The 12,467-nt window shown below is 39.7% G+C and overlaps 1 protein-coding gene across 1 annotated transcript in view; it reads left to right on the top strand.

Annotated features, from left to right (window-relative positions):
* SDK1 (sidekick cell adhesion molecule 1) overlaps nucleotides 1-12,467 on the top strand; it is a gene marked incomplete at both ends in the record, with an annotated part of 357,418 nt that overhangs the window by 250,818 nt on the left and 94,133 nt on the right. Inside the window, 3 exons of the mRNA XM_079542659.1 lie at nucleotides 942-1,123; nucleotides 8,595-8,710; nucleotides 11,989-12,181. Coding sequence (XP_079398785.1) covers nucleotides 942-1,123; nucleotides 8,595-8,710; nucleotides 11,989-12,181 — 491 coding nt within the window. The remainder of the gene's footprint in view (nucleotides 1-941; nucleotides 1,124-8,594; nucleotides 8,711-11,988; nucleotides 12,182-12,467) is intronic.

The raw sequence follows: 12,467 nt of genomic DNA, 5'->3' as shown, positions 1-12,467 counted from the left end.
TGAGAGTGAATAAAACTATTTTGGTGAATAAGAACCCAAGCATTCCTAAATTTGTCTGTTTTGGTGGGACTGCAATGCCCCACGACCCTGACTTGGTCACTGTGTTTCTGATTTGGTGTGATGTTAGCACATCACAAGCATCCATTGTAGCATTTCAACAAAGGAAGGAAAACACACAGTTATTCACATTCAGAGATTTGTAAGGTTTGTTTTCCATAGCTTATTTATTCTCTGTACTTTCTTGGCCTAAAGAGACACATCAAAAGGGTTGTTTTATGTAATACAGTTTCTACAGGGGAAAATATATTCTGTTTTCCAGCTTCTCATACTTCAGCAAAGGGTTTGTCTGGGTGTACACCACTCACCCTTACCTGGTTCAGCCCTCCTGAAATTTCCATGCTTAACCAATCCTTCCATCTCAAATTTATTCAGTCCTTATTTTAATTACACCGTGAAGTAAATCCAGGTGGGAGGCAGAGATGGCAGTGCCCACAGCTCCCGAAGGTCAGAGCCCTCTGAGTTCTCCTTTTCAGACTTCAGAGGAGGAAAAGAGCATTTCTCAAGCTGATTTACAGCAGCACCCTGATAAAAATCACATCTGGGCAATTTTTCCTACTAAATCACAGGTTTTACTAGACAAGCCACATTTAAAAAGCTGTAATTTTTCTGCAGCCATAAAGTAGGATAAAGTACCCATTTTGTTTAGCCCTGTGCGTGTAATCTCAGTGAGATCAGATTATAAATACTATGGCAGTCAAACCAGACGTGATCTTATCAGGAGTTAGTCTGTTGTTTCTCATTAGTTTTCATTATTCTTTGTATAAGTCTACTGTAAAAGCGAGGATATTACCTGTTCACAAAAGAAGCTATTTTGTTAGTCAGGATATTTTCTGTAATTGATACCAACCAATTAACTGCAAGTTTTTCTTCCCGTCTGATAGGTATCGTCTGGCTGGCCTCCCTGGAGAATACCAGTATAAAAACATTACCAGTGCAGAAATTAACTACTGCTTAGTGACAGACCTGATCATTTGGACCCAGTATGAAATCCAGGTGGCATCTTACAATGGAGCTGGGCTGGGAGCCTTCAGCAGACCAGTGACTGAGTACACCCTGCAGGGAGGTGAGCAAATCAGAACAAGACATTCTTTATTGTCACAGTTTAATGCATCTTTTCCTATGGAGAAGATGGTAGTCACAGCTAACAACTTGTAGATGAATGGTCAGTTCAGTCAAATCCAGTAGGCAGCTCTGGGGAGAAAGAAAGGAAGTAGGAAACAGAAATTCAAGCACCTAAGCAGAAACAAAATGAGACCCTACTGCCATCCTTTTTTTAGAAAAAGCTGTGCATGAGCTCAGAATTTATCTATTTTTCCTGACCTTCATGATGACATCTTAGCACACTAGCAGGTCAGAATCATCTGCAGCTGAAGTTATAAATAGAGATGCTGGGGAGAGCTGGGGTCTGTGGAACGGATTTATAGGACGCGTGAGATGCAGGGGCAGAAGCTCCTCCTGTAGGAGTGGCATAAAGAATATGGTAAGTAATTGGGTTTATGGTGGTCAAGATATGCAATATGCCACACAGGCAATACTTGAGACAAGCACAGAGCAAACCTAAGCCATTAGCTCTGATGGTCACAGAATAGCTTGCTTTAGAAATATGGGATGAACTTTAAGGGAACTGTAGAAAGAGAAATAGAGCCTGTGTAGAAAGCATGTTTTGTAGCACTTTGGGAACGGTGCAGACATTTGCAAAGGAAGATAAAATGATCTTTAAAGCCCTGATTTTTATGTTATGGCCCTTCCATACCTTTCTGGTAAGTGCCTTAAGAAGGGTATAAATTACATTCAAAATAGGATATGTAATTACTTTTTACAACCAGTGCAAGGCATGTTTACACCTCTAGATTGGTATAAAAATCTGTAGGATAATTAAGTACCAGGCCCTTAAAGCTTTCTTATATTCCCATAATTAAGTGATTGTGCTGGATTCTGAGCGCTGGACAGTACGTGGTCCCTACATTATTGGTCATAAAACAATTAAACTATTTTAAAAGCTTGCAGTTTTACAGAACCTCAGTTAATTTATAGTCAGTGAAGATTACGTAGTTGTTTGTTAATTGTTACTAGGAGTTCATTATAACATGATTAGATGCAGCTTGAGTTGTAGGGAGATCTTTAAGAAAAGATTATTTGCATGCAATACTAATTAACCACAACAATTAAAACGGGAATCTATCTGTATTTTGTCTTAGGGCATCTAAACCCTCACAGTTTAGAGGAGTCTAGACACACTCAACATCTTTCTAGAAGTATTTATAGCAGACCTTGAAATGCTGTTTTAAAAATTCCTTCTCTTTACAGCCAGGATTAATGTTTTGTATCCCACCATTCTCCACTGAGAATTGGTTTCCACACAGAATTTGAATCTATGTTGTGAATATGCTTGCAACTCATTACTTTGTTTATTTAGACATTTTAAGCTATCGTATCACCTTAACCTTCCATCTGTTAAGATTCAGGTTTGGACTTCACACTCTTTTTTTCTTAAATCCTGCAGCTGATTCTAATTTCCCTTGATATTATGTGCTGTTATCATCATCCTTTATTGATTGGCTGTCCATTGTCATTTATAAGGGTATAAATCCTCTGTTATAAATTAAGAGAAATCAGTCCTGCATGCATATTAACTATTTGGAGTGTTTATACTGCATGACTACATGCACTGGCCTGGTTGTCTCGATGTAGTTTCTAGCTATTCAGCATTGGGCAGACAAAGATGAAAAACTGGTTATTTCTGATTTTTTTATAACTGCACTTAATAACAGCACTACATAATTACTTCATGGATGCTGGAAGCTGCCATCTCCTAATAGATGCCTTACTGGATTTCTGTGCAAGTCACTGAAGTCTGCCCTAAAAAGAGCCTGAATTCTTTTTACATTTAGAATTGAGAAGAAGGGAGGGTAACTAGAATGGGTGTAGTTGGAAATTGGATTAATATAAAGACTCCATAAGTAACACACTGCTGTCCAAAACCCTGCTCGTTTATCTTTCCTGCAGTTGGGAAATGACAGGAGAAACCAGTGTTTTCTTGCTCTAGAATGTCCTTCCCGAACCAAACCAGCAGGAGTACGGAAAGCCATGTGTGAAACTGCCTTGTAAATCACACTCTGATTTTAATATGAGCCGAGATAAATGTCAAAGACACACACTCCGGTCTATCCCTCTCTCCTGCTATGACCACCACCACCTCTATTCTGACATGCATTAAACGATGTGAGCCGTGCTGGCAAGAACCTGTCTGTCTGCTGATGAAAAATACCTGAAATACCTCATATTAATCAAATGTGCTCTGCAGTCAAAGCCTGGCAGGAAATGAGCACTGGGAGCTGATCACCCCATTGGCAGGAGCAGATCAGCACATTGGCATCTTTGTCGGGAAGAATATTGACTGGCCATACAAGCTGTGGATTTATACCACAGCCCGCTCCATTAATCCCTTATTAGCCCTCTGGCATTGTGTTAGCCACTGATAAGTAATCAGCTCTTCAAATGTTTCCAGCCTCTGCAATGCAGCCAAACTAGCAAGATGCTGAAAGATGATCTAAACTTGTAGTGAGACTGGCACGTAATGTCAACTAGATAAAATGTCAGCAAGACTTACTGCCAAAGCACTGAACTGCCGAGCTCCGGGGTCAGGCAGTTTGACTGTCTCTAAATCTTGAAAGTCTTTTCAGAGTGATATTCAGCGTAATCCTTTGATGCTCTGTGTATATAGGTCTTCCTTCATCAGAGCTTCTCCAGCTGTTCCTTACTTTGATGTTACTTTTCACAGGGATTTGGGCCAGCCTTCCGCATAGGGCAAATTTTACTTATTTAAACAGTGTCCCTCAGGACTTTTCATTGCCATATGAAAAACTGAAGTTTTCCAATATCTTTTCATATGAGTGGCTTTGTGAGGTGTACAAATGTCTTTCTGTATGGCAGTGATGTTATTTCTGCTCAGTACTGTTGGCCCTGTTTAGCATTTTCTACAGACTGATTTGAGAAAGCAATCTTCCAGCTTTTATGTTGTGGCTATCCTTTTATCTCAGTAAAAGGAAGACTTTTGAGCTTCTCTTTCCATGAAAATCTCTCTCAGATTTAGCCAAGGCAAGGTGTGTAATTAGAGCTTTCATTAGACTCCTTGCATTGGAATTAACCTTTTTTTGTCTACTTCAGCTGATACACTTTTCTGTTGATGCACATCCCAAAGCCAGTCTTATGTCCTTACTACGTTCATAATCCTTAATGTGTCATTTGACATTGTTTTAAGTCAACACTGTGCTGTGCATGGACACCTTGAAAGGCCAGCAAAGTCTCAGCAAAAGTTAATAGACTTTTCCATAAGTTTTTCCTTAGTTTTCCCATAGGCTTTTTCACCGAAAGTCTTCATGTGGTAAACTTCCCTCACCAAGCCATCCATGGATGCTGGTTTGGGTCTGGCTGCTGCTGTGCAGAAGGAGATCAGAGCTGTAGCATCAGGATCTTGTAGCTCTAGGTTTTATCACTGTTAGGTGTCATTTACCATCTCCCGCTTTGTGTTGCTTTTAATGGCTTTACAAAGGCCATGAAATTAGCGGTTGTCACGGTGAGGCCCCTCACTCCCAGTTCTTAATAAAGAAGTGAAATTTCGTCCTTGTGAGAAAGGAACAGAGGCATTTTCCAGCTGCAGGAAGCAGAACTCAGCAGTTAGTGCCAGACCTTGTACTTCTGAATTTCACACTTTGGCACGTGTAGAAGAGCAGAGAGCCCTGTGTCCATGCACCTGCTGCTGCTCAGAGCACAGCACGACTTGGTGGCAGGTGGGCAGGGGAAGAGGCTTTGCAGGAAGAACTCTCCCCAGAGCTTCCAGTGCACTGAAAGAGCCAAATCCTCACGCAGAGAAAACCTGCAGCTCCCTGAGCCTGCCGTGCTGAGACATGGAAGCTGCCAGCCCAGAATTTGGGAGGTTGGGTGGAGCAGGAGACTTGTCCAGGGCTTTGTCAGAGATCTGTATTTAAGACCTGCAGTCTGGCTGTGGGTATCTGTGCAGGGTTTACATGCTACCTGCACGTAGCTACAGACAAAATAATTACATGTACACATGCTTAACCTTATTGCCTTCTCTTCTCTCAATTATCCCGTCAGCAAAACCCTTTTAATGGCTTTTATCTAGAGTGCTTCCATGACCTTTTCTGCTTAGAATGCTGCACATTAACTTGCAGTCCCCGGAGCTGAGCTCTTAACAGATTTCCAACAGTATGAACTTTGTAGGGAAGAAAGTAGCAGTTGGTTTTGTCTGACCAATTTGATCTGCAGTTCCAAGATGACTCCCAGATGGGTCTCCGGTGTGAGATGGTTTAAGAACGCTTGCAAAAATCATGAAGGACAGGTTTAAAAACCAAGCACGTAAATGCTTGGGGATTACTTTTGAAACAGCTATTTGACATCAGTAGCTGCTGTACTGCTTGACAACAAGAAACTTGTAGGAAGAAGATAGCTATCCACTGCCAAGTTAGGAAATGTTTTATGGGGCTGCAGCTTCAGCAAGGTGCTGGCTGTAACCTGGGGAAGGTATCGGAGTTCTGAACTGATCGGAAGGTCGGCTCTGGTTTAGCTTCTCTCAAACTTTTTCCTTTTTTAATGCAAAACTGTTCAGATACCCAAGGAAGCCTTTAAGATCAGAACATAAAAGGAGAACTTTATACCGTCACTTTGAAGTAAATTTGAGGTCACAATGCCAATATTTTACTGATTAAAATATAAAAATGTATTATATCACATCTGCAGTATAATTAAGCTTATGCATATTAGATAGACCATGTTCTTTCCATCTTTTAAATACGTTCATTGTAATGCAGATGTTGATACTTCAGTGAAGATTCTGAAGATGAATTGTAATATAAATCATGGTTTCCAGCATTCTGAAGCATTCAGGTTTTCTGCTCATGATTTTTATCCTTTCTCTTATTGTAGCAGGTTCTGTTTGTGCTGTGATGATTTATTCTCATTTCAGAGAATTACCTCCTAATGAAAGAAAAATATTTCACTCATTAAAAGAAATAATCAACTCCTGTGGTTATACACATTTCCAAAAGGCAGTAAACCTATCCTAAGGTGCTTACCCAGCTTTTTGCATGGTGTGCTACATTAAGGGACATCAGTGAATCTTCCTCCCACTGCCAAGTTCTGTATTTCTTTGAGTGGGGCTGTTGGTTAACGCTTATGGGGTGAGGTATAAACTATAGTTTTTCTGTATCACAAGATCAGCGTAGCGAAGTAGAGTGGTCATGTTCAACAGAAGGAAGAGGAGTGAGCTGAGGGGAGAATCTTCAGCTGATTTACCCTTCAGGACAGAAGGAGATTAAATTAGCAATGATATCCAGATGACTTTCTGATAACTAGCTAATTCAGAGCTTTCTTGTTCACTTTTCTTTTTCAATAACAAATCTCTGGTGGCTACACATTCAGAATATTCCAATATGTAGGAAAAGACGAATTTTGATTTTTTAAATTCTTACACTATCAATTATACAATTGATTGTATAATCATAATTGATCATGAGCAAGTTAAAGCACATTTAGCGGCTCTCATAATAAACAGGTTCATCAAAGAATATGAATAAGTGAAAATATATTAGTGGGAGAATGAAGCCGACGCAACTCATTATGACTCTATATTGACTTTAATACAGATGGCTGTATTTTTGGATGATCAGATGAATAACTTAAGTACAAAAACTTTACAATGTCCGCAGGTTGATAAGATTATTACAACCTTCCAAAGGCGTATAAGGAATTGTGTGATACACGGCAAAAAAGGAAATAGGGCCCACATTTTCATGAAAAATTAAAGTAGTATCAGATCAATTTGTTTTTTAGCGCTCAATAATTAAGCGTAGTTCATAAAGTGTGACACCGAGCTTTAAATTAGGGCAAAACAATTCCAAGTAATATGCCATTTCTGAAGTTAAATAAAACAAATGCACAGGGCTAAATTGTCAAACCAGTTGTCATCAAGGAGTTTTAGTGTCATAGGGCATGGAAGTGGATGTTCTAGGCTTCTTTCAAACCTGACATCTTCAAGGATTTCTCCAGGTTTCTGAGTTGATATTTCTAAGCTGTGGATGTCTTTGATAGTTGTACACTGTCCCAGCTCTGTTGGCTGCAGTCTTGCTATACCTTGTACACCAGTTAAGAATAACAGCCCTTTATGTCTCCTTCAAACAAGTATAGCTTTTGGTGGACAAAGGGACATTTTTACATTTTTGAAGATAATGTCTTCATTTCTCCTCCATACAAAGGCACATCTTCCAAAGGTACTTTGAAGCTTTAAAAGTTTGTGACCCGTTTTTGAGAAGTATGGAGCAAACTAGCATTTCTCAGTGGGAATTACAGATACTTTTGAGAAGCGTGGGTCATTGGGCTTTAGTAGAATTTCTCCCTTGGAAGCAAAAGGAACAAAGTTTTTAAGCTTCAAAACCACTTGTGGATAGTTTCTCTTTCATAGAATACAAATGTACATGGCTGTCAATATCCATGTTTTTGAAGCTTTATTAAACTTATTTTTTTAGGATTCAAAGGATACTAGGGATATTACTCCTTTTTTTTTTAAATATATATATACTCAAATAGCAGCTTATTAAACTTCCTACAAGCTTGATAGTTTCAGCAAGATAGTCCTGACTTAGTGTTCCTTCCTCTGAGAACTACGGAAATGGCATCATAAAGTAATGAGTTGAAGGAATGGGCTGGAAGGTATTTAAAGAGATGCTGTGTTAAATGGCAAAATATGTGGTGGGGTTGTGGGTTTTTTTGAGGTGGGGTTGTTGTGGGGTTTTTTGAAGCCAGTATGCCTCTACATTCCATGCTTTTTGTTTCATGTTGGAGAGACGTGCTCATTAAACACTTGACATGAAATGCTTGCACAACTTTTAGAGGATTTGAGGCTGCGTTGGTTCAGATTACATATAATAAATTCAATATAATGAATGATTGTCTTACCAAGATAACATGAAAACATCTCCAATTCCCAAGAAAAATCTTTGTTGTATGTTGTATGACTCGTCTTAATTTTTTAAGCAGCAATAAATAATAAACAGATCCTGTCACCAGGTTATAATTCAGAATTAGAATTTTGACTGTGCTGATCCCGTGTTTGCTAGTTTGAGCCTGCATGATATTAAAAGACTCAAGAAATTTCTTGGTGAAGCTTCATTTCTCTGTGCAGTCATGGATAATTGAAAGAGAGATGTTCACCTATCATTACCTAGCTTCTGTCTCAAGTCTTTATGCGAAACTCATTGTGGAGTAATAAGTTCAGAAATCATTTCAACCCCTCCCCTTGAATGAATTTCTGAGAGAACATGAGAAATAACTCAATTACCACTCTTTCCAAATCATTGCTGGTTTCCCTATCACAAGAAGTGCATCTTTTTCTCTAGGTTGTTATTACTTTGTGACTCGTAAGTGGCAGTGAATAGGTTCTGTGCTCATCTTTCTCTTTTGCTCCCTCACCCCTCTGCCATTCTGTTTGATTTACTTTTCCTCTCTGCTGATGGGAGCAGTGCCGACAGCTCCGCCTCAAAACGTGCAGGTGGAAGCCGTGAACTCCACCACCATCCAGTTCCTCTGGAGCCCTCCACCCCAGCAGTTCATCAATGGCATTAACCAAGGATACAAGGTAAATAGAAGGAAGATTTCTTTAACTTTGTTTGCTTTAACAGTCGTGGTATATAACAAATAGAAATTGAATCCAATAATCTATGAACGTCCTAGATGACGATATATATATGAAGGGATATCTTACAGAAGCAAAACGAAGAGAGAACTGAGCAGTTGTTTCTCCTAATATAATTTTCACTGGTTTATGTGAGTTCTGAGAAGAAAGTATGTCGTAGGCTGGACATTCTAATACCTTTGTCATTTACCTGGAGAATTTCCAAAGCCAAAGAGCACTTTGATATCAAATAGCAAAGGAGGCACGTCGCTGTGCCACTGAAATCAGCCCTGAGATTCCTACCTACTCTAGTGCAAAACTCCCATTCATTTAATTAGGAACCAAGATGTCACACCAAATATTTGTCTTAACTTTCCCACTGTGATGATTTTGGAGATGTAGAAATGTAAAATTTTTAATCATGCTTGATGGAGCGGCGTTGACGCGACAAGTCCTTGTTGATGGGGCAGCTGGCAATATCTATTAACAGCGCACAGCAGAGAGTGCTTCACGGAGCACTTGTGGGTCCTTTCACCAGTGGAGTGTTTGCTAAGGAGGGAGCTGAGTGCTTTATTTCTGTCTCTCAGGAAGGACTGCTTAATAGAAACTCCTCCAGCAGTTCAGCAGTGGGGATATAATTTAGGAAGCATTTAAAAACATTCTTAGAAAGAACAAAGAGGAATCTTGCAGTGATAGCAGAGCAGAACGAGAGAAGATGGGTGCATTTTGTTAGCAGGAGAAGGAAGCTTGGTGTAGCTGTTGGGTGAGGGAATGTTGGCTGAGCTGAGGAGGATGTGCAGTTCTGAAGATAGGCTGTGAACTGTGGCTGCATTTTTAGAGTTTGACAATAACAGAGTAATAGAACCATAGAACGACTTGGGTTGGAATGGACCTCAAGGATTGTGAAGCTCCAACCCCCTGCCACATTCAGGGCCACCAACCTCCATGTCTAATACTAGACCAGGCTGCCCTGGACCCCATCCATCCTGGCCTTGAACACCTCCAGGGATGGGGCATCCACAGCCTCTCTGGACAGCCTGAGAAGACTTGATTCTTCTCTGAGATGTTTCAAAGTGATGGAGAAACTGAGGTAAATGTATGCAGGTGTGTTTTAACATTCTTGTTCCCATTTCTCATAAGGAAATTATTTCTCATACAGAACAGTGATGGTTGCACAATCCCCAGTTGAAGCAGCACGTGCATGTAAAAGTGTATGCTTCAGCTCTCAGGACTAGGTTACTGGCAGGGTATTTAGGCTGCAGAAGTATATCCTGAAATAGAAGCAGCTGGCTTCTGCTTGGGCTGTAGAGAATGAACGAACACACTTTGGGGGTCAGTGAAGTGCAGCACACTGTAATTATCTGGTGCCAATGCAAACGTGGTGAGCTCAGTCAGATTTGGAGAAGCCATCTTTTAGCTTTTTATTCTTTGTTTTATTCAAACGCGTCTTCAGTACAAAGAGCCTTAATCTCATCGCCTGGGTACCTCCAATTTAAATTTCAATTTAATTATCAATTTTATAAAATACCAAAATCCCGATTTGTATCTGTCAGCATTCAGTAGAAGTTTCTGAGATTATCACAATTTCTCTTTACTTGGAGTTCTTTTATTGCATTAAATTGCAACAGCTTTATAATTTCTCACAGGGTTTGTGAATTGCAGCACAAAGACTGTGAGAACAGTTCTGTGACAATTACTTTACTGCACAGTTTATTTTGTATAATATATATATATAATATATATAATATATATAATATATATTATAATATACTATATTATATAGTATATAATATAATATAATAATATAGTATATTATAATATACTATATATATATAATATATATATAGTACCAAAGCTTTAGTTCAGGGTTAAACCCATTTTGTCCTTTAATGGACAAAATTGTTGACTTTTATTTCCTGCACATGCTTTCTATAGAATGTGCAATGATATTCAGTCTAATGTTCAGTCCCTCAAAGTTATTAATGCCAATTGTAATCCACAAAGGTGATTTAGAAAAGAAAATAAAGCTTACTATTCCATCAACTATTATCCGTTTTTTATCTTTTCTTTGAAATTTATTTGCATTTCAAGGAGTAGTAAAGTGCACCTTTCAAATATGAAATATTTCTAACGAAATGACTCCTTATAGTGCTTTAACTGTGCTTTCTGACTATAAGGAGTATAGTCTCATTATCAGCCAATAGATGTTGGCGAAATGTGTTAAATATGGCTCAATAATTTCAGGCATCTATTCATGTTTATGAGCCTGAAATCAATACAAGTAGCATGATTTACACAGATACTGAGTAAGGCATAGAATTTTAGCATCTTGTATAAGCCACAAGGATTTTTGGACGTAATAGAAATTTCCGAAGCACTTTAAAGCTTTAGGCCCTGAAGTTGTTAAGGTGATTTCAAAAATTGTTTTAACATTTTGGAGTCATTTGCAAAAAATCAACTTCTGAAGTCCTCATTTAGGCAGTTACAGACAAGATATTCTACCCTAAGAAACAATGATCACCCAGCAAGGCCACTGAGATGACTGAAACCTGGAAGAACTATGGCTTGCCAAGCACATTACTTTAAATACATAGCAATTTCATCAGGAGCCTCAGTTTTGGGACTTAGGTGCTAAAAAAACTGTACTAATCCTTCTTAAAGCCATGTTCTATTCTTTCTGTAGTTGCAAGACTTTTTGTGGCTGTCCCCACATCATCAGGCACTGAAACATTATTTGCATCTTAGCAATGCTGGTCTGTGGGATGCTGAAGGCTGTGGGAGGGGAAGGAGGATTTCTCCCCCCAGTGGGATCTTTCAAGGAACACTGTGTTGAGATGAAGCTTTTATCTCAGAGTAGCACTAAAGTTCCATTTCTTTCATCTTTGCATCTTTCTTTCAGCAGCAGGGATTGTCCGGCTCAGAGGGACACAAAAGACTCATGCCATACAAACAGGCAATTGCAATAATTTTGGCCTTGTTCAGTAGCAGAAATTGAGAGCTGTAATATCTCTATAGTATCGATATGTCCCCTATTGCTAGTAAGCATTACACACATCCCTGCAGTTATCATGGTAACAGTGTTCTGTCCATCTGTTCGGCGTCAGAGCTGACAGTAGTTGAACAGCACTGCTTGTTTTTCACAATCAGATTAAGATGGTTTTGGCAGCCTAGCACGCTCTAGTTGTCTAGTTCTGCATGGACACATCTTCTAATGAGAGCTCATCCACGTTTACATTCTCTAGCTCCTCGCATGGCCAGTGGATGCTCCAGGGACTGTGACGGTGGTCACGATTGCTCCAGATTTCCACGGTGTTCACAGTGGCTGCATCACCAACCTGAAGAAGTACACCACTTACTACACATCAGTCCTGTGCTTCACCACCCCTGGCGACGGGCCGCGCAGCGCACCGCAGCTCCTGCGCACGCTGGAAGACAGTGAGTAGGCAGCACTGGTGGAGAATCTCAGTGCTCACGTTTGGGTTGGTTGGAGAGAAAAGCAAGAACTGTGACATCTGGGTGCTTAAAATCAGGCCTCAAGTTGACAAAGCGGTTTGTAGTCAAGTTAGTCTCCATCGGACAGTGACCTCAGCTGCTTGTCCACGTGCATTTTTGTGCAGCTGGGAAATGAAAGGCTGAAATCTCCATGGTGTGGTTCAGCTAATGCAATACATCATTTGTCTGTGAACCTTTATGCTCTTAAATCCATGTTCAGGTATCCAGA

Source organism: Tetrao urogallus, assembly GCF_951394365.1.
Source record: "Tetrao urogallus genome assembly, chromosome: 15".
Taxonomy (NCBI): Eukaryota; Metazoa; Chordata; class Aves; order Galliformes; family Phasianidae; genus Tetrao; species Tetrao urogallus.
The sequence above is the reverse complement of the archived record's forward strand: the minus strand, read 5'-3'. Positions and strand labels throughout refer to the sequence as shown.